This window comes from Zootoca vivipara, chromosome Z2 (genome assembly GCF_965207765.1).
Source record: "Zootoca vivipara chromosome Z2, rZooViv2.hap1.1, whole genome shotgun sequence".
Classification (NCBI taxonomy): Eukaryota; Metazoa; Chordata; class Lepidosauria; order Squamata; family Lacertidae; genus Zootoca; species Zootoca vivipara.
The window spans coordinates 41,618,985-41,642,855 of record NC_142585.1 but is presented as its reverse complement, the minus strand read 5'-3'; the positions used below and the strand labels follow the sequence as shown (position 1 = coordinate 41,642,855).

Genomic DNA, 23,871 nt, shown 5'->3' with positions numbered 1-23,871 from the left:
TACATGTGGAGTTGTAATTCTACTACCCAGGGAGTTAGGAGGTAACTGGCATCCCCCCCCCAAGCTGCCATTTTGCATCTGGATCTGTGTCCCTCCCCACCCTATTTTGTACCTGGCTGTACATTCCTGCAGGACTTGCTGCTCAGGATGCCAAGAGGCTCTTGGGGTATATTTTTTTTGGGGGGGGGGGTTGAGTCAAGATTTAATTATGGAGATACTTAGCTTTGCTGTTAGCAGTATTGATTATTGTATCTTAATTGTGAGATCTTATTATAACCTATAAGGGACTCAGGTGGCGCTGTGGGTTAAACCACTGAGCCTAGGACTTGCTGATCAGAAGGTCGGCGGTTCGAATCCCTGTGACGGGGTGAGCTCCCGTTGCTCGCTCCCAGCTCCTGCCAACCTAGCAGTTCGAAAGCACGTAAAAATGCAAGTAGATAAATAGGAACCGCTACAGCGGGAAGGTAAACGGCGTTTCCATGCGCTGCTCTGGTTTGCCAGAAGCGGCTTTGTCATGCTGGCCACATGACCTGGAAGCTATACGCCGGCTCCCTCGGCCAATAATGCGAGATGAGCGCGCAACCCCAGAGTTGGTCACGACTGGACCTAATGGTCAGGGGTCCCTTTACCTTTACCTTTATTATAACCTATGAGGGGATTGCTTATTTTTGTTGTGTACTTACTTCAGCTGTTTTTATTTATTGCTTATGACTGCTTGTGGATTTATTTTATTTTATTTATAATTGTGTAAATCTGTCCATGTTGTAAGCCACCTTGAATATGGTTTAACTATGGAAAGGCGGCATACAAATATATGACAATGATGATCCAGGTCCAGTGTGAATATAATGATGGTAATCCTGTGTGATTAGTGTTTGACTAGGACCTGGAAGGCCACAGTTCGAATTCCCGCTCAGTCACAAAGCTCCTTGGATGACCTTGAGCCAGTTCTTGTGGGTATTAAATGAGGAGGGGGAGAACCATGAACAAAAGCTTGAGCTCTTTTGGAGGGAAGAGGTGGTCTAAAATGTAATAAACATTGAATCATGGTGATGGGTACCAGAACTCATGTGCTCTGAAAAACACAGAATGAAAGAAAAATTAAATCTTGCAACTGAAGAGTCTTTCTGTGGCTGCTTTAGGTGTAACAGGCTCCTGAGAAGATGTGATTTGATTGAAGAACCCAGCTTGAGAGCCACCATACCCCTTTCTCACTATATGTGAACTGTGAATCAATCATGGCAGACTTCTGATTTCTCAAGTCACGTTAAGCAGAGTTTGTTGTCGTGCAAGATTCCCAGGCTTGATTCACGTTATGCATTTACATGCCTTTGGGAAAGCTTCAAATAGTATGGAGAACAGAGCTGCGAGATTACTGACAGAGGCTGGCTGTCATGAGCTTATTCAATCTGCTTTGCTGTTTCCTACTTTGTTTCCAGGCATGAGCTGGATTGGCCCGAAACATTTCTTTCCCCTTCCCAAAGTGAAGGGCAAAATGAGGGGCAGAGAACGTTTTTCATCCTGGGGGCTATATTTCTTTCTGGACAACCATCAGGGTCATAGACAAAAGTAGGTGGTTTCTACAACACACTCAGACACCTCTTGTCTACCCTCCATCCAGGCAAACAAGAGTCATTCTTGAACTCTGAGAATGGACATATTCCAGCCAGGGGGGGAAACACCCAACGAGGGTATGGAGTAGAATGAGTGAGGGGTGTGGCTAGGAAGGACATGTGACCTGGACCTGGGTCACCAGGTCCAGACACAGAGGCCCAGAGGGTTGATGTTCCCCATCTCTTGGCATGATGGAACCCTCCACACCTGCACACAATCTCCAGATAGAATCCTATTGGACTGACAGCCAAGTCTGGCTTCAGGTAATGGGGGTAGCATCCTCATCTGCATGTAAGGGCAGCAGATAAGGATGGAGGAGGAATTTGCCCTACTCAGATTCCAAAGCAGATTAGCCTGAGTTTGCCTGCCTAGCAGATTTGGGGGCTGCTTTGTCTACCTGTCATTCATTTGACATCATAAAGGTAAAGCCACAGCAGTGAAGGGGGTTGTTCCTTTGCAGTGGAGATTGCATTTTGCCATTTAAGAGTTTTTGTGGTGCTGCTGTTTTTATAAGGTTTTGCTAAGTTGACAACTGCAGCTATTACCCCTTCCTCTAGTGCGGAAAATTGGGTTGCTGATGGTTCAGAAACCATCAGAAACCCCAGAAAGCCAATACTGGCCTTGTGCCCACTGGGACTGGTAGGGTGGGAGCCGGGGAGGGCAACAGTAGGTGGCACCAGACCTAATGACAGGAGAAGTCAACTAATTCTGGTTTTCCCCATCTCCTCTTCACTGTTGAGTTCTTCCAGAGCAAATCTGAGTCAAAGGAGGAAGGAGATGACGGGCAGCACCACTCACTAGATTGGCTGTAAGTAAGAAAGCAGGCAAGTGGGGGCTGGCTGAGGGCAAACTGAGCTTGGTGGAGCAGTGCGCTATTGCTCAAATGAACCAGGCATTGCTGATCCAGAGACATAGAACATATTCACTAGGAATAGACTTTTGCTAAGGAAGTCTAAGTTCACAGCCCCAGAATGCCAAGCGAAGGGGTGCCAAAACTGGCCCCAGGGACATCAGGGCAACCACACAGTCATCGTCTGGCAAAGTGCAGAAAAGGCTTTCTCAAGTCCTGCTGATTAATTGGCTGTGGCATGTAAATTGCTCTCAAGTGTATTATTATAGCTCAGGAACTGTTCCAAAAATCCAAAAATCTTTAAAAACAAGACCCCGCAAGGAGACTCCAGCAGCCAAAATCTATACTAGCCCTGCTTGTCCCTATGCAAGCAGCTAACAGCAACCCTGGGGGAGCCATTTATTCCTAATCAGAGTTTGTACCTTGCGGCAGTATCATTACATTGCAGTCCCTGCATGCGTTCTCCCTTTCCTCCAGAGCTAAGCTTTTCCTCCAAAGCTGAGCTGGCACCTTGGCCATGAAGCAATTCTCCCAAGTTGTCATAAATGCTGGAGAAATCAGAAGTGTGTGCGAGGAGATGGGATCTGCAGCGATCACTAAGCCTCTGTTTGGAGCCACTTTATTCATTTATTGCATTTATATCCCACCTGTTTTCTCCAAAGAGTTTAACATAGCTCTCCCCCCTCCTCAGTAAACCTCTACAACAACCCTGTGAGGTAGGTTAGCCTTAGAGGTAGTGTCTGGCAGAAGATCACACCCAGTCATCTTCATGGCTGAGTGGGGATTTGAACCATGTACACCACCTTTATATCCTTGGAGACAAACAAGTGGGATGGAAATGCAATGAATGAATGAATGAATGAATGAATGAATGAATGAATGAATGAATGAATGAATGTGCAGGGCTGGAAAACCTCTTCCCAGTGGCCCAAACATGACCTCCATTCCTCTGTCTCTCTCTTTCTCTTTCCCCTGAGACTTGCCCCTGTCCATCAGTTCTTACCTCTTCTCTCCTCAAAGCATTGGTCTGGCTGAAGTGTGTGCTTGAACTGTGGTAGTGGATGGAGGGTAGCCCCACCTCTGGGGGAAAAACAATTGCCTACAATTGGTGGTGGCTGGGTCTGGCAGGGAGACCAAGAGTAAGAGTCAAAGCTGAAGAACTGTAGAGCCTCCCACTGATTGGTTGTAGGTATGAAGGCAGTCGTGGGGATTGGCTGAGGGCAGACCAAGTGTGGTGGGGTACAGCCTCATTGTCCCCAAATTGACCATCTCCCACTGGCTCTCAGGTAAAAAAAAGGTTTTGACTTTTAGCCTTATCGGTTGGTTGCAATTACTGGTGAAACTCTGAAAATTAGAATATCGTCAAAAAGTGCATTGATTTCAGTAATGCAACTTATTATTTTTTATTTTCCTTTTAATTTTGACAAATGCTTTCTTTTGGAAATTCCACAGTAATCAAACAAATAGTTACAAAAATACAAAAATAAGCAAAAATATACATCACTATGACATTTCATTAATTGCATTCCATTTATAATTGACCTGCCTAACGACAAATAATTACGATTACAACAAATAAAGGCTTGACATACAGTGGTAGCTCGACTTACGAAGGTGATACGTTCCACGACGCTCTTCATAAGTTGAAACCTTCGGTTGTCAAAGCATCCATTTTGCACATGCGTGAAGCGTGATTTTGCGCTTCTGCGCAGGCGCAGAATGTGCACGCAGCAAAAAGACTTCCAGGTTTGCCGACTTTGTAAGTCGAAACCTTCAGAAGTCGAGGCATTCGGATGTCGAGATACCACTGTATTTTGCTTTGCATGTCTTGCTTCTATCTCATATATTGGTTTCACCTTTTAAGTTGCATTACTGAAATAAATGCACTTTCTGACGATATTCTAATCTTCTGAGTTTCACCTGTATATGAAGGATTACAAAGGTTATTGTTTAGTCTGCTAGTTTGGATGTATAAAGATAATGTAGGAAAGGAAACAAGAAATGTAGCAAACAGACTTATTTACCTCTCTAATAGTTAGCCTCTAATGGTTACTTCCTTTTGGCCACAGAGCCAACCTGCCATCATTGGAGCCAATCCAGTATGTTCTATTCAAAGCAGGCCCACTGAAGTTAAGAGACCTAAGTTAGTCAAATCAATTATTTCCAATGTCTACATCTTTGGGACTGGGAATTGCTACCCTGTTTACACTCTTGCCTCCATCCTGCTTGCAAGAGTTTGCAAAGAGAATATTTTGTTTGTTTGTTTGTTTGTTTGTTTGTTTAACATCCCACATTTTCTTTAAGGAGCTCAAGGTGGCATAGACAGTTTTCTCCCCTCTCCTCATTTTATCCTCACCTTGTGAGGTCAGGTAGGCTGAAAGCAGGTGGCAGGCCTAAGGTCACCCAGTGAGCTTCATGACCAAGTGGGGATTTGAAACGTACTTTCTGTGGGACGTGAAACACAGAGCAGTCAAATACAACATTCCTAGAGAGGGATGTTTGTCCAGCCAGTAGATAAACTTCCAGTTTCCTCCTGGGCTGGGACATACTTCCTCTACATGTGACTAGAGGTGGGCGTGACCTTACCTGTGCAGGTAACAAAATAGCACAGGGCAGGCAGCCATCTCTCTCTCTGACTCCATTCCTTGAAGAACCAACATCTCCTTAGCCTGAGATGCTCTCTTGGCCAGCCAAGAGAGGACAAATGAACTATCTCCATATGGGATAGATTCCAAGTGTATATATTTTGTAACCTCAGTCTGCCTTCTGGGATCCATCTGTGAACAGAATGTGTGAGTGAACTATTTTATACTTTTTATACAAGACTGTGTCGTGTCTATTCTTTTTAGGAGGGAATAAAGGGAATTACCAGGAAACTTATTTTAGAGGCTTGCAACAAGTTATCCGCTGTGTAAATTTAAAAGGGGAATGTTACTCTGCTAAATTATAGAACTTGCTAACACAAGTTGGGAAGGATATTATTGAACAATATATCCTCTCCTGCCTCCCTGAACACTTCAACACTTTCTCAGGTCCTAGTCCGACACTCTAACCAGTACACCACACTGAACTGTGAGACTCGGCATGTTTCCTGAGCCCCAAGAATGGACCCAGCCCTTGAGATGACCTTCGTCCTGCACAGACCAAGCACCTCATTGGGGCAGAACCTGACTCACCTTGGCTGGTGATTCCTCAGCTCCTTCTCTGCTGCCTCTCCCTCCTTTTCCCCATTCGGCTTGTCCACTGAATCATATGTGGACAGAGCCTTGTGCCGCATCTTGTGCCGTCTGTGGGGTTCTTCACCACCTTCTCCTTTTGAGCCAGGGTCGCCTTCCCGGTTCCCAGGCCTGGACCCTCCCCGGTGACGTGAACGGCGCTCCGTCTTGGCTCCGTTGATGGTTCCATTGCCTTCTTTTGCTTGCCGTTCAGCTGAGTGCCGGTGATCCCGATGGCGTCTGTGCTCTCTCTCTGCTCCTTCCTCCACTGACCCACGGCGATGATGCCGCCTACCTCCTTCCTGGCCCCGACTGCGCTCACTTTTCCCTTCCTTCCCACCCCTCTCACCCTCTTTACTGCGGCTCCTGTGTGTTCGATGACGCTCCTCTTTATGGTTTGGGCCAGATTCCCCATTCTCATCCTTCGGCACATTGCTCTTCTCCTGTTCTCCCCCCTTGTCCTTATCTCGATGTCGGTGATGCTTCCGCTGCCCCTCAGTGCTCACAGCTGGTGGGGGCTTCACTTCCTCCGCGACCTCTTGCACATCAACAGGACTCAGCTTGTTGATGTTGTTATTGCGGCTGTCACTCCTCGGCTCAACAACCAGGGGACGGTCCAAGTGAGTTTTCATATCTGGGTGGATGTGAAGGTTGGTAGCATAGCGAACTCTGTCTTCTGGGTCCAGCTCATTGTACAGGGCTTCGCAGCTCGTCCGGAAGTTGTGCATTCGGATCTGGCTGGTTCTCTGCTCCCACACGGATTTGGACTTGGAGGCATTCTGCTGCTTGCTATAGGAGAGAGAGAGAGAGAGGCAGAAAGAAAGGAGCAATTGTGGGAAGGGGAAGATGGAGAAGAAGGAAGGGAAGCAGGGGGGGGAAGCTGGTTACCATCTTATTCAAAGCACTACAATGGCAAGATCTGGGACTACAAGGTGAAGGAAAAATGAACATGGGGGTAATGACAAGATGGCTGGTAGAATACATAAGAAAGGGTAGAATCTTCCAGAAAACTGTAGATGTCTTCTTTGCTACTGTTTGCTCCTGATCTTGCACAAGTCATTCAGTCAACCATTCTGGCTGAAGATGCAGTACAGACAGTGGAGCCACTGCCCTGCCCAACCCTGGTCTGGCTTCCTACTAGTCTGGTGGTCCTAGGTGATTTTAACATCCATGCCAATGCAACCTTACAAGGAACTGCTTGGGACTTTGTGGAATACATGGCCTCCATGGCGCTGTCCCTGCATAAATCTGGCCCTTCTCATAGCCATGGATTTACCTCTGTTTACCTCTGTGGACATTGGGGGTATCTATTTATCCAATGGAATAAAAGAAGTGCCATGGTCAGATTACTTTCTGAGGCTACTAGACTTTTATTGCAGGCTACATCTACAAGAAAGAAAAGTGGCAGGCATCTAAGGAAACCAGTGTGGCTGCATAAGGAGCTTACCGATGAGCTGAGAGTTAAGAGGGGCATGTATAAGAAATGGAAGAAAGGGGAAATCACAAAGGAGGAGTAGCCAACAGTTGCAGGGGAAAAGTCAGACTGGCTAAAGCTTGGAATGAGCTCAGGCTTGCAAGAGAGTTTGAAAATACTAATAAAATGGTTTCTTTGACTATGTCCAAAGTAAGAGGAAAAACAAGCAAGTAGTAGGTCCTCTGTGTGGAGAAGACAGAGAAATGCTATTGGGTGACAGAGAGAAGGTGGAATTACTAAACACCTACTTTGCCTCTGTCTTCACCCAAAAGGAAAGTGATGCCCAGCTTGGAGATAACAAAGTAACTAATGTAAGGAGGGAGCTGCAGCTCAATATAGGAAAAGAGGTGGTGAGAGAACACCTAGCTACTTTAAATGAATTCAAATCTCCAGAGCCTGATGAGCTGCATCCAAGGGTATTAAAGGAGCTTGCGGATGTAATTTCGGAGCCTTCGTCTATGAACTGTGAGAATTCTTGGAGAACAGGTGAGGTCCCTACAGACTGGAGGCAGGCAAATGTTGACCCCATCTTCAAAAGGAAAAAAAAGGAAGATTCAGGTAAGCTTAACATTGATACCAGGGAAGATCCTAGAACAGATATTTCAGCAGTCGGTCTGTGAGCATTTAGAAAAGGATGCTGTGATTACTAAGACCCAGCATGGGTTTCTCAAAAATAAGTCATGCCAGACCAATCTCATTTCTTTTTTTGATGGAATTATAAACCTGGTGGATCAGACAAATGCTGTGGGCATAGTGTATCTTGATTTCAGTAAGGCTTTTGACAAAGTCCCCCATTATATTCTTGAGAGGGAGCTGGTAAAATGTGGGTTGAATGAGGTAACTGTTAGGTGGATTTGTAGCTGGTTGATTGACTGAACCCAAAGAGTACTCATTAATGGTTCCTCGTCATCCTGGAAAAAAGTGACAAGTGGGGTGTTGCAGGGTTCTGTCCTGGGCCTGTTGTTGTTTAACATCTTTATAAATGACTTGGATGAAGGAATTGAGGGAATGCTTATCAAATTTGCAGATGATACCAAACTGGGAGCAGTAGCTAATGCCACAGAAGACAGAATCAGAATTCAAATTACCTTAACAGATTGGAGAACTGGGCACAAGCTAACAAAATGAATTTCAATAGGGACAAATGCAGGCTTCTGCATTTAGGCAGGAAGAACGAGATTCAGAAATATAGGATGGGGGACACCTGGCTTACTAGCAGTAATGTGAAAAGGATCTAGGGGTCTTGGTGGACCAAAAGTTTAACATGAGTCAACAGGGTGATGCAGCAGCAAAAAAAGCTAATGCTATTCTAGGCTGCATCAACAAAAGTATATTGTCCAGATCAAGGGAAGTAATAGTACCACTCTATTCTGCCTTGGCCAGATGTCACCTGGAATACTGTGTCCAATTCTGGGCACCACAATTTAAGAATGATGTTGACAAGTTGGAATGTTTGCAGAGAAGGATAACCCAGAGGCTCAAGGGTCTAGAAACTAAGTCTTATGAGGAGTGCTTGAAGGAGCTGGGTATGCTTAACCTGGGAAAGAGGAGTCAGAGAGGAGATATAATAGCCATTTTCAACTATCTTAAGGGGTGTCACATGTAAGATGGAGCATGCTTGTTTTTTTTCCTGCTTTGGGGGGTAGGACTCGAACCAATGGCTTCAAGTTGCAAGAAAGGAGATTTCAACTAAACAGTCAGAAAAACTTTCTGACAGTAAGAGCTGTTCGGCAGTGGAACAGACTCCCACGAGAGGTGGTGGACTCTCCTCTCAGCTAATATCCTGGTGGCCTGCTGGAGTGAGGAGTTAACCAGGGCTATTGACAATCTGACTATGAGATAGGAAGAGCGCCAGTGGCAAAAAACACACTCTGAATTGGACTGAACATGACTTAGAGCTCAACATTGAGCCTACCAAGTGGAGATAGTGAAGGTGAAGAAGATTTTCTTCGCTGCCTCTATTGCATCTGTGAAAAACAATTCCAGGAGACTTTTTTCAGGTGGTTTGTAGTCTAACAGAACCACCTTTGCCATCCTGGTCTGGTAAGGACTCCAAGATCTCCTGCAATGATTTTGCAGATAAAATTGCTCCAATTTGTAAAACGATAGACTCCATCATGGTAACAGGACTGGGTTGCAAGATTGCCAGCAGTATGTCTAGTCAAGTTGTCAACTTGTTACCTCCAAGGATGTCGACAGGCTGCTTGGACAAGTGAAACCACCTGTCTCATTGACCGTTGTCCATCCTGGCTTATAAAAGCAAGCCAAGAAGGGTTGGGCAATGTGCTGGGAGGGGGGATGCTTCCCTCTGTGAGAGAGTCTTCCCAGTCCCCCTTAAAGTAGTTATAAAATTGCTTCTCAAAAAACCATATTTGGACCTGGCCATCTTGGGCTATTATTGCCCAGTCTGATTGAGCAGGTGATTGCTGAACAACTCCAGGCATGTCTGGAGGATGCAGACCATTTGGACCCCTTCCAAATCAGGGTTGAGGTCCCTGATTCTGATGGATCTCTTGGTGGCTTTTGATACCATTGACCACAGTATCCTTCTGGACCATCTAGGAGGGTTGGGAATTGGGGGCACAGTTATGCATTGGTTTTGCTCCTTTCTCCTGGGCCATGTCTAGAAAGTGGTGTTAGGAGATGAATGTTTAGGTCCCTGGGCACTCACTTGTGGGCTGACTCAGGACTTTGTCGTCTCCCCCATGCTTTTTAACATGTATATGGAACTGCTGGGAGAGATCACCAAGGGGTTTGGGCTGAGTATCCACCAACATGGAGATGATACCCAGCTCTACCTCTCATTTAAATTGGAACTAGCGAAGGTAGTGAATGTCCTATGTGTGTTTCTGGAGGCAGTTGGAGGATGGATGGTTATCAATGGTTTGAGGTTAAATCCAGACAAGACAGAAGTATTGTTTCTTGGGGACAGGGTGTGGGCAGGTGTGGGGGATTCCCTGGTCCTGAATGGGGTAACCGTACCCCTGAAGGACCAGGTGTGCAACCCTGGGGTCATTTGGACTCACAGCTGTCCATGGAGGCACAGGTCAGCTCTGTGTCCAGGGCAGCTGTCTACCAGCTCCATTTGGTACACCAGCAGAGACCCTACATGCTTGTCCACTGTCTCACCAGAGAGTTAAATACTCTGGTTATCTCCTGCTTGGACTACTGCGAAGTACTCTATGTGGGGCTACCTTTGAAGGTGACTCAAAAACTACAATTAACCCAGAATGCAGCTGATAGACTGGTGACTTGGAGCAGCCACTGGGACCATATACTGTAATACTGAGCACAATTCAAATGTTGGTGTTGACATTTAAAGCCCTAAACGGTTTTGAGACTGTACACCTGAAGGAGTGCCTCTGCCCACATTGTTCAGCCTGGACACTAAGATCCAGCTGCAAGGGCCTTCTGGTAGTTCCCTCATTGCAGGAAGAAAGGTTACACGGAACATAGCAAACATAGCCTTCTTGGTAGTCGTGCTCGCCCTGTGGAATGCCCTTCCATAAGATGTAAAACAAATAAACAACTACAGTATCTGTCTTTTAGGAGACATCTGAAGGCAGCCCTGTTCTGTATAGGGAAGCTTTTAAAGTGTGGTGTCCTGTTGTTTCTGTATATTCTGTTTGAAGCCACTCAGAGTGGCTGGGGCAACCTAGTCAGATAGGCAGGGTACAATAATAAATTGCTACGACTACCACCACCACCATGTTTTACTACTACTACTACTAGTAGTAGTATTACTACCAGTATTACTACCAGTATTCCCCCCCCCAAGAAAAATAGGTGCTGGTATGCACCACACCACCACTACCACTTCACCACCACCGCATGTCCACCCACCCAGCTCCTGCCAACCTAGCAGTTCAAAAGCATGTCAATATGCAAGTAGATAAATAGGTACTGCTCCGGAGGGAAGGTAAACGGCATTTCTGTGTGCTGCTCTGGTTCGCCAGATGTGGCTTAGTCATGCTGGCCACGTGACCTGGAAGCTGTATGCCGGCTCCCTCGGCCAATAATGCGAGATGAGCGCCGAAAGCCCAGAGTCGGTCACAACTGGACCGACCGGTCAGGGGTCCCTTTACCTTTAAGTGACTTCCAGGAGGTGCTTTAGCAGACTGTGCCTGCAGCCACAGGAAGTAGCAGAAGAAGAAGAAGAAGTGGAAAAGGTGCAAGCGTGTGAGTGGGCAAGCAGCAACAGCAAGATCGTGGCCAGGGGTGGGATGGGGGAGGTGGCAGTATGGCGTACTGCTGAGTACCATCTCAAAAAAAGCACTGACTACTACTACTACTACTACTACTACTAAAGCTGTTCCAGGGTATAGTACTGCCTACCAGCTTCAATGCTGTCACTGAACAGCACTAGAATGAGTTAGCTGCCTGTTGTTTGCTATAGCTTCACATACTAATGGGTTCCCTGCCTTCCACCCTACCAGTCCCAATGGGCACTGGCTGAAGATGGGAGTAAAAATACTTGAAAGGAAGGAAGGCTGGGAGTCTACAGGTTTAAAGGTAAAAAGCAACCTTCTTTCTGTAACTCTCCAATAATGAGAAGACATTATGACTGACAGATTATTTATTTCTCAATTGTTGATTGAGTTGGGCAGGTACCAATAAGTCTGAGGTGGAAGTTCACACATGGGAATTGTTGGACCACATCTTTTCCCCTGAGGTGATAGTGGTAGTGCGTCCCCTCTGGAAGATGCCCTCCTTGGATCCAGGAGCCAGATGGGCGGGGTATAAATAAATTATTGTTGTTATTGTTAAAAAACTACTGCCCAGTTGCCCAGTCTTTAATATGTTCCTCCTGGGAAAAGTGAATGAGAGGGCCAGCTTACTTCAGGTATAAGCCTGGAGCAAGCATATTATCTAAGCTCCACTACAGTCTGGTTTCAATGACCACTTTTAGCACTGAAACAGCCACTGATTACTTTTACTGGGATAGTGATAGGAGGAGTGTTACTCTTATTGGTTCTACTTCAGCAGCTTTCAGTACCACTGACCATGATTTCCTTCTGAAACAACTCAGGAGATTTAGAGTTGTGGAGAACTGATTATGGATGTTTCTGCATCTACCTGCAGCATCATTACCAGAGAGTAGTACCAGAAAGTAGGGGATTGTTGCTTAGCCCCAAAACTTTTGAACTTTGGGTTCCCAAGAACCTCCACAAAATGATGCTACTTTAGGATACATTAGTGGATTTCAGTTGATTCCAAACTTTTACTCAGCCAGTATGTGAAGGGACTTTATATGTGCGCAGGCTCCCCTGCCTTTGCCTGCAGGAATTCCATTTACATACATGTCCCTTGCAAAAGACTTCGCAATGTCCCCTCTCCTGTTTCCCATTTGGGGTTTGCCCTGTTAATGATTCAGTTTATCCCAAATTCCGGAAGGATATCACTGCTGAAAACTAAAACATGCATTCTAAAAACAACAATTAAGGAGTCATAAAAGATTGATAAAAACAACTCCAACAAAATTCAACTCCAACAAAAAGAAAAGGGGAAGGAGCTGTAAAAGGCACAGAGAAAGCATATAAAAATAACACCTGATACACCAGCTGGTTAAAACCTCTTAGGCTAGCCCAGGCATCCCCAAACTTTGGCCCTCCAGATGTTTTGGACTACAATTCCCATCATCCCTGACCACTGGTCCTGTTAGCTAGGGATCATGGGAGTTGTAGGCCAAAACATCTGGAGGGCCGCAGTTTGGGGATGCCTGGGCTAGCCAATTCAGATTATACTTCAACAATATATTAAAAAGGCTTAAAACTACCATATTTATTTTTCCTCACACAGGGCCATTACTTTTGGACACATGGCAACCCATAAAGAGGGGGTTAACCATGCTAAGTTGCAGACAGGTAGTTTCAGGGTTTTTGTGTGAACTGCCTTTAAAGTTTGCATGCATATATATATATATATATATATATATATATATATATATATATATATATATATGAATGATCTAACATCATACCTACCCAGCAGGAAATAATACTGCACAGAAAAAAGCCTTGTCTTAACCAACAATGCCTGTTTCAAGTTGGTTTTCACTCCTATTAAAGAACACACAGCAGCTACTTAAAAGGCAATTAACACAGAGTGGGTAAACTAGCCTACCTGGCATCTGGGTGCAGTAGGAAATTTACAGGAAGCGTAATCACTCAGATATTAAGAGGCCTGCTGAATGTTCTTTGCAACCTCTTCAAGGGCTGTGAGGCAAGAGACTTCATGATTCTCTCTCTCTTTGCATGATAGGCCAGTATTTTAGCCATACCAGCAGTGCTGAGGGAGTAGCTGCCCACTCGAATCCTCCAGCTCCTCCCACCCCTATCTAATTTACACTTTTGAGTTTGCTGCTAGAAGAGCCAGTTCCCAGAATTCCTCTTTGCAGTTCTTTGAGGGAAACAGCCGTCTCCTAATGACCATCAACACAGTGGCATAGCTAGCCGCTTGGGTGCCTGGTGTTGGGGCGTGTCCTGCAGCTGGGGGTGGGGCGAACCACCCATGGGGGCAAGGCAAGCCTCTCCACTGCCTTCTCCACAGCTGTAGGGTGGCTGAGGGAGCGGGGAACCTGCAGGCAGCATGGAACCTGCAGGCGCCTAAGCCACCACGTCACTCCTAAAAAGTTTCATGAGCTCAATATTATTATTTTTTAAAACTCATTTTGTCACATACACCCCAGTGATGACACCCGGGGCGGACAGCACCCCACCCCACCCCACCCCTTCCTCCGCCACTACCTCAACACCCTTAACAAACTACAGTTCCCAGGATCCTTTGGGGGAAGCTGTGACTGTTTAAAGTGATATCAAAGCACTTTAAATGTAGGGATTGTGCAACAATATGACAGTGTGATAAGCAGCTTCTATCTTTTGCTCTGCTGATGTGGTTTTTAAATTTTTGACTTTTGCTGACCCGTTTTCACTGCTTTAGCTGTTTTATCTTCAAACCCCCCCACCCCATTTTCTTAAGGCTGAACTTTCAGTACTTTCTTTTGACTGTCCTGAATGTTTGAGCATTCACCTTCATTGGACATTCACAAGTTCTCGTACTATGAAAGAGGGAGAGGAAACCATCTCCTTAAGAACACAAGCAAAGCTCATCCAGTTGAGCATCCTGTTCTTACAGTGGCCAACCAGATGCCTCTGGGAAGCCCAAAGCAGTACCTTTGATCTTGAGGGTTGATAACCTAATCCTCTGTGAAATGCAATTCCTTATCCACTTTCTCCTCAGTGTGCTTAATTTTATCCACCTGTATCATGTTCCCTCTTATGCGCCTTATTTTCCTAAAGTAAAAAGACCCCAAATGTTCCAATGTTTCCTCATAAAGAAGTTGCTTCAACCCCTTAGCGTGAGAACATTGGAAGGGGCCTACTGGTTCAGATCAATGGCTGATATAGTCTAGTGTCCTATTTTCACAATGGCCTGTGGCCAGAGGCCTATGGCAAACCTGCAGGCAGGATCCAAGCACTCTCCCCTCCTGTGGTTTTCAACAACTGGTATTTAGAAGCACCACTGCTTCCGACCATGGAGGCAGAATGTAGCCATCATGGCTAGAACCCCATGGATCTTCCCCAAAGGCCCCTTCCAGAAACCTGGAGCCACCCTTGGTCATCACTTGCCGAATGGCTTCCCTACAACTCAGCTCTGATCCCATCACCTGGTGGAAAAACCAAAGTAAGAAGTGCATTAGATGGAGGAAGTGGGGAGGCGAGGGAGCAAGACAAATAACTTGGAATCAAGACAGGCCAAAACACAAGGGTCAAATGGGAAGAGGAAGACTAATGGAAGAGCACATCGTACACATGCAACCGCATGAAGAAACAAAACAGAGAGAACGACATGACATGGTGGAATTGCTCCAAAGCAACTCACAAGCGTGGTGAGGTGATGCTCTCCACCTTCTCCTCCAGCAGATTTTCCACAATGAAGTGAATGACTTAAGCAAAGGGAAGGGAAGGTGAGGGGGAGAGGTCTACTTGTATGTATATATTCATCATTCATCAAATCCATTTATGGAACATTGTATACAGAGAGCAACTCACGGTGAATTAACGCTGGAGACCGACGAGCTGCGTGATACAGTACCTCGTGTTTGCTTTACAAAACTGCACATGCAAGAAACAGAAGAACAAAAAAGGTGAGAGGGGGGAAAGGGAACAATTCCCAAGAGAATTTAGGAACATTTAAACAGCTGTATCAAGAGGGAGGCTTGGATAGGCTCCCCAGGTCCCCCATCAGGTTGCAAGCTGGAATGTGCATCTTAAGAAACAAAACAAAAGAGAGCCCAGGCAAGCTCTGGGGGGAAGTGAGAGTCACTGAGACACCATCTCTGTGTTGAAAGGGGAGGGAGGAGAGAGAAACCAAACCAATGCAAAAAACATCAAATCAAAATAACAATGGAAGCCATACAAAGGTGAACCCAGAAGCCAACCAAGAGATATTTTAAAAATAGTATGTTCCAATAGATTGCACTTGTGGACATTTAAGGCTATTTCCAATAAACCACATCACTATCACAGATCTTTGCCGGTGAAACTGAAGTACAGTATATACTCTAGAAATTGTCAAGCAGGGTGTGCCCACATGGTTCCCTCCATATGTTGATGTGCTACAATTCCCAACAGCCCTAGCTAGCATGGCCAATGAGGTTCTGGTTTGTGGTTTGATAACATCTGCAGGGTGCCGTGTTGGCAACCCCTGCCCTAGGCCACAGTTACTGCATGGGTGAAAATCAAGAGACACACTTCAGAAGGTGGACTAGAAGTAGGAGCCCAGGGCTCTGTGTTGATCCAGGCTAGAGGACCTCTCCAGGCTGTACTGAAAGGGGCAGGCACTTTGACACCCTCCAGATGTTGTTGCACTTAAAGGACCATCAACCTTGACCATTAGCCCTGCTGGGTGGAGCTGATGGGAGTTGGGATTTCAGGAATAAATATTTTTATTTCTATTTTTTGCTTACAGCTGGTGGTTTGGACTTTTGTGTTGTCACTGCTGCTGTTGCTGTTGCAAATAAAAAAGTGATTAAATATATATATCCAAAGGAGGAGTTATTTTGATGCCTAATGGTTAGACTGGCACAGGTACCCCCCATGCCTCTGGGGTTTAGTCAGACTTTAACAGAGATCAAGCCTTTACCAGATCAAGTACAGATGTCTGCACTGTATTGTCCAGAAGGCCTTGGGGACATGATTTCCTGCCCTTAGCAACCAGTTTTTATTAACATTTAAAAACCTGCTTTTGCAGCTGCATTTGGTTTTCTTGTTACACCTTCTATGAAAGTGTGGTTAATAAATATTTAAGTTAATTATTTTGTTTTTTTGTTTTTTTTAAAAAGGATAAAATGGCTGGAGAAGTTCTCTTGCTCATTTCATTTGTTACATTTGCTTATGGCTACCAGCTTAGATGCTTTTAAAATAGGATCAGGCAAATTAATGGAGGATGAGGTTGTGGGTAGATTCTGGTCACTATGTCTGTATACTACTTTTACATCACTAGAATATGGCTATGAATGGCTGAATAACAGGTGCCGAGGATCACAAGTGAGGAAAGTGCTGTTGCACATGGACCCTGCTTGTGGGCTTCCCATACCCATCTGGCTAGCCGCTGTGAGCACAGGCTGCTGGAACTCGCTGGACCAGTAGCTTGATCTAGCAGAGCTCTTGCTAGGTACCTTCAAGATCAGAATGCCAGTTGCTGAGGAGGGAAAGCAGAACTGAGCTATTGCCATAATGTCCTGCTTCTGAGTCCCCAAAAGCATTTGGTTGGAGACTGAGAAATAGGATACCGGACTACACAGGCTTTGGGTCAGATCCAGTAGGGCTTGTCTTAGGTTCTTCTGATCTCAGCTCATTTGCCAGTCCTGGCTCACTTACAAGTTTCTCCTTCACATCTTTGTCCTATTAAGAACCCTGAGGGGTGGGTTAGATTGACTGGTGGTAACTGGTCCAAGGTCAACCAGCAAACTTCATGGATGAGTAGGGTCTCTATCTGAGTCCTGGGACTCACCTGCACAATGCATTTAAAGCAGTATCATGCCACTTTAAATAGCCATGACTTTTCCCAAAGAATCCTGGGAATTGTAGTGTTTTATGGGTGCTGCAATTTGTTAGGGAACCCCAATCCCATCATGCAGCTACAGTTCCCAGAATTCCCTGAGAAGAGGGATTGATTCTTAAACCAGAACCTAATTGGTTACAGTCTTATGAATGAAATATACATATATTATATAGACAAAACTATACTTCCCCCCCAAAAAACAAACAAAACAGCATCATAGCCCAGTGGCCAGTAGACCTTTCACCATATGCAGTGACAGTGACAAACTGGATATATAAATTACAACACAACAACATGTGCGAATGCAATTTCAACATGTGCAATGTACAACTGCAGATATAGAATACACAACAACAGCTGTTGGTCTGCATTCTTTCTGTGCAATTGTGCATTGTACTGCCACTGAAGAAGGTCAAGTAGTCGAAACATTTGGCTATACACAGTGACCTTGGAAAATATCCATTTCATGCATTGGGCATGTTATTTCATTTTAACTGATGAGGCAACAGGGAGGCTAGAACAGTGCAAACACACCAGCAGGACTGCCAGCACCACCAGTATGTTTGCACTGCAGCACCTTCCGTACCACCTTGCCCTCTCCCTCCCAGTTAGCAACCATGACCCACCTGCTAGGAGGCTCTGCGCCCACCCAATTACTGGCAAACCTCAGCTTCATTTGTCTATTATATCTGAGTCAGGTGTTGCTGTGCAAGTCCGGGATGCGGAGATGGCCTGGGTAAGGGCCAATCAGAAGAAGCTACCTGATTGTATCTACTTTTACAAACCTGCCTGGGTGCTGAACACCTCAGGTTGAACACCTCCTCTCGGTCCCATCAACATCAAAAGCATGGCATGAGAATCTTTTTTGTGGCTTGGTAGAAAAGTGGGATATATATACATTAAGCAGACAGAATGACAGATAAATAAATAAGCAAGCTGAATCCTAACAAGATGGAAATTCTGCAAGTGGGTGGTTGTTGGGCCTGAGAATTTAGATCAGGCATCCCCAAACTGCGGCCCTCCAGCTGTTTTGGCCTACAATTCCCATGATCCCTAGCTAACAGGACCAGTGGTCAGGGATGATGGGAATTGTAGTCCAAAACATCTGGAGGGCCAAAGTTTGGGGATGCCTTATTTAGATGTTTGCTTACTCTGGACAGGGTCACCCTCCCCCTCAAAGGAGCAGCTGCATAGCCTGCGAGTGCTCCTGGAGTCATCTCTGTCCCTGAAGACCCAGATGACAGTAGTGACTAGGGGCCGCCATTTGCCAGCCTTAGCTGGTATGCTAAATATGAATAATTCCTGGACTGGGATAGCCTTGCTTCTGTGATTCAGGCACCGGTAACCTCAAGGCTGGACTACTGCAATGTACTCCATGTGGGACTGCTTTTAAGGGTGGTCCAGGGGCTCCACCAGTCAAGCTAGAGCACTGAGTCCTACTGCCCTCATGTTACCCCACTCCCAAAAGCAGGTGCACTGGTTGCCAATATACTACCAAACCAGAATTAAGGTTTTGGTTTTCACCTTTAAAGCCCCAAGTAGCTTGGGACCACTTAGCCAGGAGGAGCATCTTTCTTCATGTCAACTTGCCCAACCATAAAATTGTTGGGTGAGGCCCTCCCAATCATGCTGTAATATGCAGTGAAGGTCCAATTAGTGCTGACTAAAGGGAGGCACCTTTCCTTTGGAACAACTGAACTGAACCAAGTACCCACATTAATGAATTTTCAGCACTGAACTGGAAATACTTCTATTCTTGTATCATTTGCTAGCAGTTAACAACAGTTGATTTCTTGTAACTATCTGCCAGTAGTGCAAACATGGGAAACCAGCAGCCCTCTAGGTGTCAACCCTCATTGTCCCTCACAACTGACAATGCTTATTGATGATGATGGGAGTTGTAGTCTAACAATGTCCAGAGTGCTACGGGTTCTCCATCCCTGACTGCAGTTTTATTCTGGATCTTCCCTTTCACTGTAGTTTGTTTTTCTAAACCATCTTGTTATGGATGAAAGATAGCAAAAAAGTTGCAATAAAATAAAGTAAAATAAAATAAAAGCAACATGGACAGGAAAGACATTTCAACTGCACAAGAAGCCAATGGGTAGTTCCCCATGATATAAATCTCTGAGAGTCACCAGTATTATTTTCAGAGATTTTGTTTATTCTAGGGCAGGGGGAAGACAAGTTCCTGAGTTCCTGACCACTCCCTTCCCTATGTTGATGAAGCAGGGGCCGTAATTCAGCAGTGGAGCATGTGCTTAGCGTGTAGCATGTGCATTAGGCCCATAGGCCAAATGTGGCCCTCCAAGCCTCTCTATCTGGCCCTCAGGACTTTCCCAGGCTACACCCATGCTTCAGGCCACATGCTTCGCTGGCCCTACTTTGCACCCTTCTTGAGTGTTTTTGCCTGGGTGTGGAATGTTTCCTCAGTGTCTGATAATGCAGAGGTGGGAAAACTTTTTTTGACTTGGGGAAGATCCTTATCAGGAGTACAACATATCATTGACAGGTTGGTCAAAATCCCTCGCATGGATTTGCAGCTCTCTCCACAATCCCCCTTTAATCCCCTGCTTAGAGGTTTAAAAGGGGAGAGCAGGGAGGCTGGCAAAATGTTAAAGCCCTTTGCAAAAGTGCACTTTGAAGCAGCCCACCTTTCTCCAGCGGCTGAAGCAGGAGTGCTGAGGCTGCTTTATAGAACGTTGCAACAGCTCTATTTGAAGCAACTCACACTTCACCTTTAAGCAGGCAACTGGGTGGCAGTAGGAGCATCAGTAGGGTGGGTGTGGGAGAATCCTCTCCCCCACCTTACCCTGGTGCCGCCACCCACCCACTTGTCCACTTAAAGGAACCATGTGAGCTGCTTCAAACAGTGCTTCTGCAATGAATTTAATCCCTGACACCAGTTGATATTGACAAGCTGGAATGTGTGTAGAGGGTTACCAAGACAATCAAGGGTCTGGAAACCAAGCCTTATGAGGAACGGTGGAAGGAGCTGGGTATGGTTAGCCTGGAAAAGAGGAGCCTGAGAAGAGATAGGATAGCCATCTTCCAATATCTCAAAGGCTGTCATATGGAAGATAGAGCAAGCTTGTTTTTCCCTGCTCTGGAGGGTAGGACTCAAACCAATGGTTTCAAATTACAAGAAAGGCACAAGGCTGCAGCGGAACTTTGACGGGTCCAGCCCCTCCTTGAACATTTGGGGGAGTTCACCTTCTCACATGGTGCCTCTGTCTGTGTGTAGAAACTAGCCTCCTGTCTGAAGGTAACATTCACATTTGGTCTGCTTTTGCTTCTGCCCCCACCTACGACTAGCATGTGCCAAGAAGGAAATGCGGCTCTCAGCTGAAAAAAGAAAAACCTGGCCTTCATTGTTCTAGGGCTTATATGCTTCTTCCACAAGATGCTACAAGGGAGCCTGTGGAAGGGGGCGGGTGTGGATTCTTTCTGGACCAGAGCAAATAAGAAGTGAGTGGCAACCAGGGGACACAAAGAAGAAGTAAAATGGGCATGACATTTCCAAAATAATAAGAAAAAGAAACCCTTACGCTGCTATGGAAATGTTAGCTGCTGACAGGGGACTAACATCAGCTACTTCCTTGGCCTTCTGCAGAGCAAGTTTCTGATTGGTGGCCTCCTCCATCTCCTCTTCGTCCTGTTTTGGAAGACAATGGCACAGGCAGGAATGCATTATTCTTGACAGGACATGTTTCTGAGTGGGTGTGTCTAGGACTATCCCATCTCCCTCCCCAATCTATACATGGAATTAAGTGGCATAACTCACAATCCTGTTGCAGAAATCAATGTAAATATATGCACCCATAAATTCACCACCTGTCTTTTGAGATGACTACAGATGCAATGAAACCAAAGGTAATGGAAAAGAGGAATCTAACTAAAAACAATGATGATAAAATACTTCTGAGGAAGGACTATAGTTCAATGGTAGATCATCTCCTATACATGCAAAAGGCTGCAGAATCCCCAGCATCTCCAGTAGGGCTGGGAGTGGGGGCAGGGAGGGAGGGACTCCCACCTAAGAGTCTGCTCTCCGTCAGGGAAGAGAATACAGAACTAATTGGATCAATTGTCTGACTCAGTGTAAGGCAGCTCCCTGTGTCCTTTTGGAGAAGGGCCATGGCTCTCTGCTGTTTTGAATGCAAAAGATCCCCGGTTCAATTCCTAGCATCTCCAGGTAGGTTTGGGGAGCCCTTTTGCCTGAAACACAGGTGAGCTGCTGCCAGTCTGTGTTGGTAATCTTGCGCTAGATGAACCAGTGGTCTGACTCAGTGCAATGCAGCTTCCTGTGTCCTTTTGGGGATGGGTTGTAACACAGTGGTAGTGCATTTGCTTTGCATGTAAAAAGTCCTAGGTTCAATTCTTGGCATCTTCTGGTAGGGCTGGGAAAGACTCCTACTTGAAATCCTGGAGAGCCACTGCCAGTCAGTGCAAACAGTATTGACCTTGACCTGTGGATTCAAGTTACAAGAAAGAAGATTCTGACTAAGCATCAGGAAGAACTTTTTGACAGTAAGAGCTGTTCAACAGAAGAACAATTCCCCTCTGGAGGTTGGAGAATCTCCTTCCCTGGAGGTTTTTAAGCCGTGTTTGGGTGGCCATCTGTCAAAGGGGCTTTAGCTGAGACTCCTGCATTGCACGGGGTTTGGACTAGATGACCCTTGGGGTGCCTTCCAACTCTATGATTCTATGACTCAGGATGAGGCAGCTTTCTTCAGTGATGTGCTGATATATTTGGCGTTGTCAATCTCATCAACACTAAGTTCAGCTCTTCCCTTTTCAGAGAGGAAAACATCACTCAGAGCAGAGCAGTGGAAGGGCTGCTTTGCCATTAGCCTTTCAAATACTGCTGTTCCCTTTCACGAATGGGCTAGTGGGCACATAACGAGCTGATCCCTTGCTGTGGTTGATGAAGAAGTAATTCAAGCCAGACTAAGTGAAAGATAGACCATTAAATTATTGCACACAGTCAATTATTTCACAACTTTCAGTACATACCATATTCTTCTGTGCATGAAAAGATTTTTTTGCCAACTTTTTTTGTCCAAAATTGGGGGTTGTTTTATACATGGATGGTGAATGCTCAGGGGTAAAACCAAAACCAAAAACCCCAACAAGCAGTACTTACCTTCCCACAGCTGCCTTGAAGAAGCTGTCAAAAGTGTTGCAGCTACTGTACCTCCTGGGCGCCTGGCTTGGGCTATCTCTCAAAAAAACTCAACAACTTTGGGCGCGCACGCGCACACACACACACACACACGTGCCGGTTGGGGTTGCTGTGCCTGTGCCAGAGCTTTGAATATTTAAAAAAATATCAAAGTTGTTCTGTTTGATGTTTAAAATATTGATTTCTTAATTTGGGGTTCAAAGAAATAGGGGTCGTCTTATACACAGAGTTATCTTATACATGGAAAAATACGGTATATCAGTGACTTGCTTGGCAATGGGTTGGTTGCTGTTGTTTAGTTGTTTACTCGTGTCCAACTCTTCGTGACCCCATGGATCAGAATACGCCAGGCACTCCTGTCTTCCACTGCCTCCCGCAGTTTGGTCAGACTCATGTTGGTGGCTTCGAGAACAACTTCGAGAACTCATGTTGGTGGCTTCGAGGTTCTCATGTGTTCTCGAAGTTCAGTGGGCTGGTACAGATATTCAAAATAGACCCTTGATGTCCCAGGAGAAGGGCTAATAGTTCACTGGCAAAGCATCCACTGCATTCAGCAGGTCCTGTTTTCAATCCATGACAACTCCAGGTAGGGCTGAGAATATCCCTTGTCTGAAACCCTGGATAGTTGCTGCCAGTCAGTGTCTACAGTACTGAGCTGGATGGACTCATTATTGCTCTCATTAAAAGGTAAAGGGGCCCCTGACCATCAGATCCAGTTGTGTCCGACTCTGGGGTTGCGGCGCTCATCTTGCTCTATAGGCCAAGGGAGCCGGCGTTTGTCCGCAGACAGCTTCTGGGTCATGTGGCCAGCATGACAAAGCTGCTTCTGGCGAACCAGAGCAGCGCACGGAAACCCTGTTTACCTTCCCGCCGGAGCGGTCCCTATTTATCTACTTGCACTTTGATGTGCTTTCGAACTGCTAGGTGGGCAGGAGCTGGGACCGAGCAACGGGAGCTCACCCCGTTGCAGGGATTCGAACCGCCGACCTTCTGATCAGCAAGCCCTAGGCTCTGCGGTTTAACCCTCAGCGCCACCTGGGTCCCTATTGCTCTCATTACTGGACTCCAACTCCCATCAGCCCCAGCCAGCTTGGCCAAGGAGGATGGGAGCTATAGTTTGGCAACACCTGGAGGGTAGGGATGGGGGATTTGTATTTAATGCACTTTTGCCCAATAAGCAAACTGAAATGTAGCCGTCTTTCAAGAGGCACACTTCTCTGAATGTTATGATGCAGTTCTCCACATACTCAGAATTTTTATAAAAGATACATGAAAGTGTGCACGAAAAAGTATATATTAATAAAAATAATAATATGCATTGTATTCCATTCGGGGAAATTGCGTGCAATGTTGTGCATATTAAGGGAAACATGCATTAAGATGCTGGTGAATTTTCATGAGGACTCTCTCTCTCTCTCTCTCTCTCTCTCTCTCTCTTAATGCAAACTGATGAGGATATGGGGCAAAC

At 45.7% G+C, this 23,871-nt stretch overlaps 1 protein-coding gene across 9 annotated transcripts in view; it reads right to left on the bottom strand.

The window, feature by feature from the left end:
• Positions 1–23,871, bottom strand: part of CACNA1B (calcium voltage-gated channel subunit alpha1 B) — a 326,623-nt gene that overhangs the window by 87,886 nt on the left and 214,866 nt on the right. For 6 of the 9 annotated variants that reach the window (XM_088664972.1, XM_088664973.1, XM_088664966.1 and 3 more), the window contains 3 exons: positions 20,767–20,873; positions 15,205–15,267; positions 5,641–6,468 (listed from right to left, as the gene is read on the bottom strand). In XM_088664972.1, the coding sequence (XP_088521098.1) occupies positions 5,641–6,468; positions 15,205–15,267; positions 20,767–20,873 (998 nt within the window). The remainder of the gene's footprint in view (positions 1–5,640; positions 6,469–15,204; positions 15,268–20,766; positions 20,874–23,871) is intronic. The other 3 variants (XM_088664968.1, XM_088664967.1, XM_088664970.1) reach the window with 1 other exon arrangement.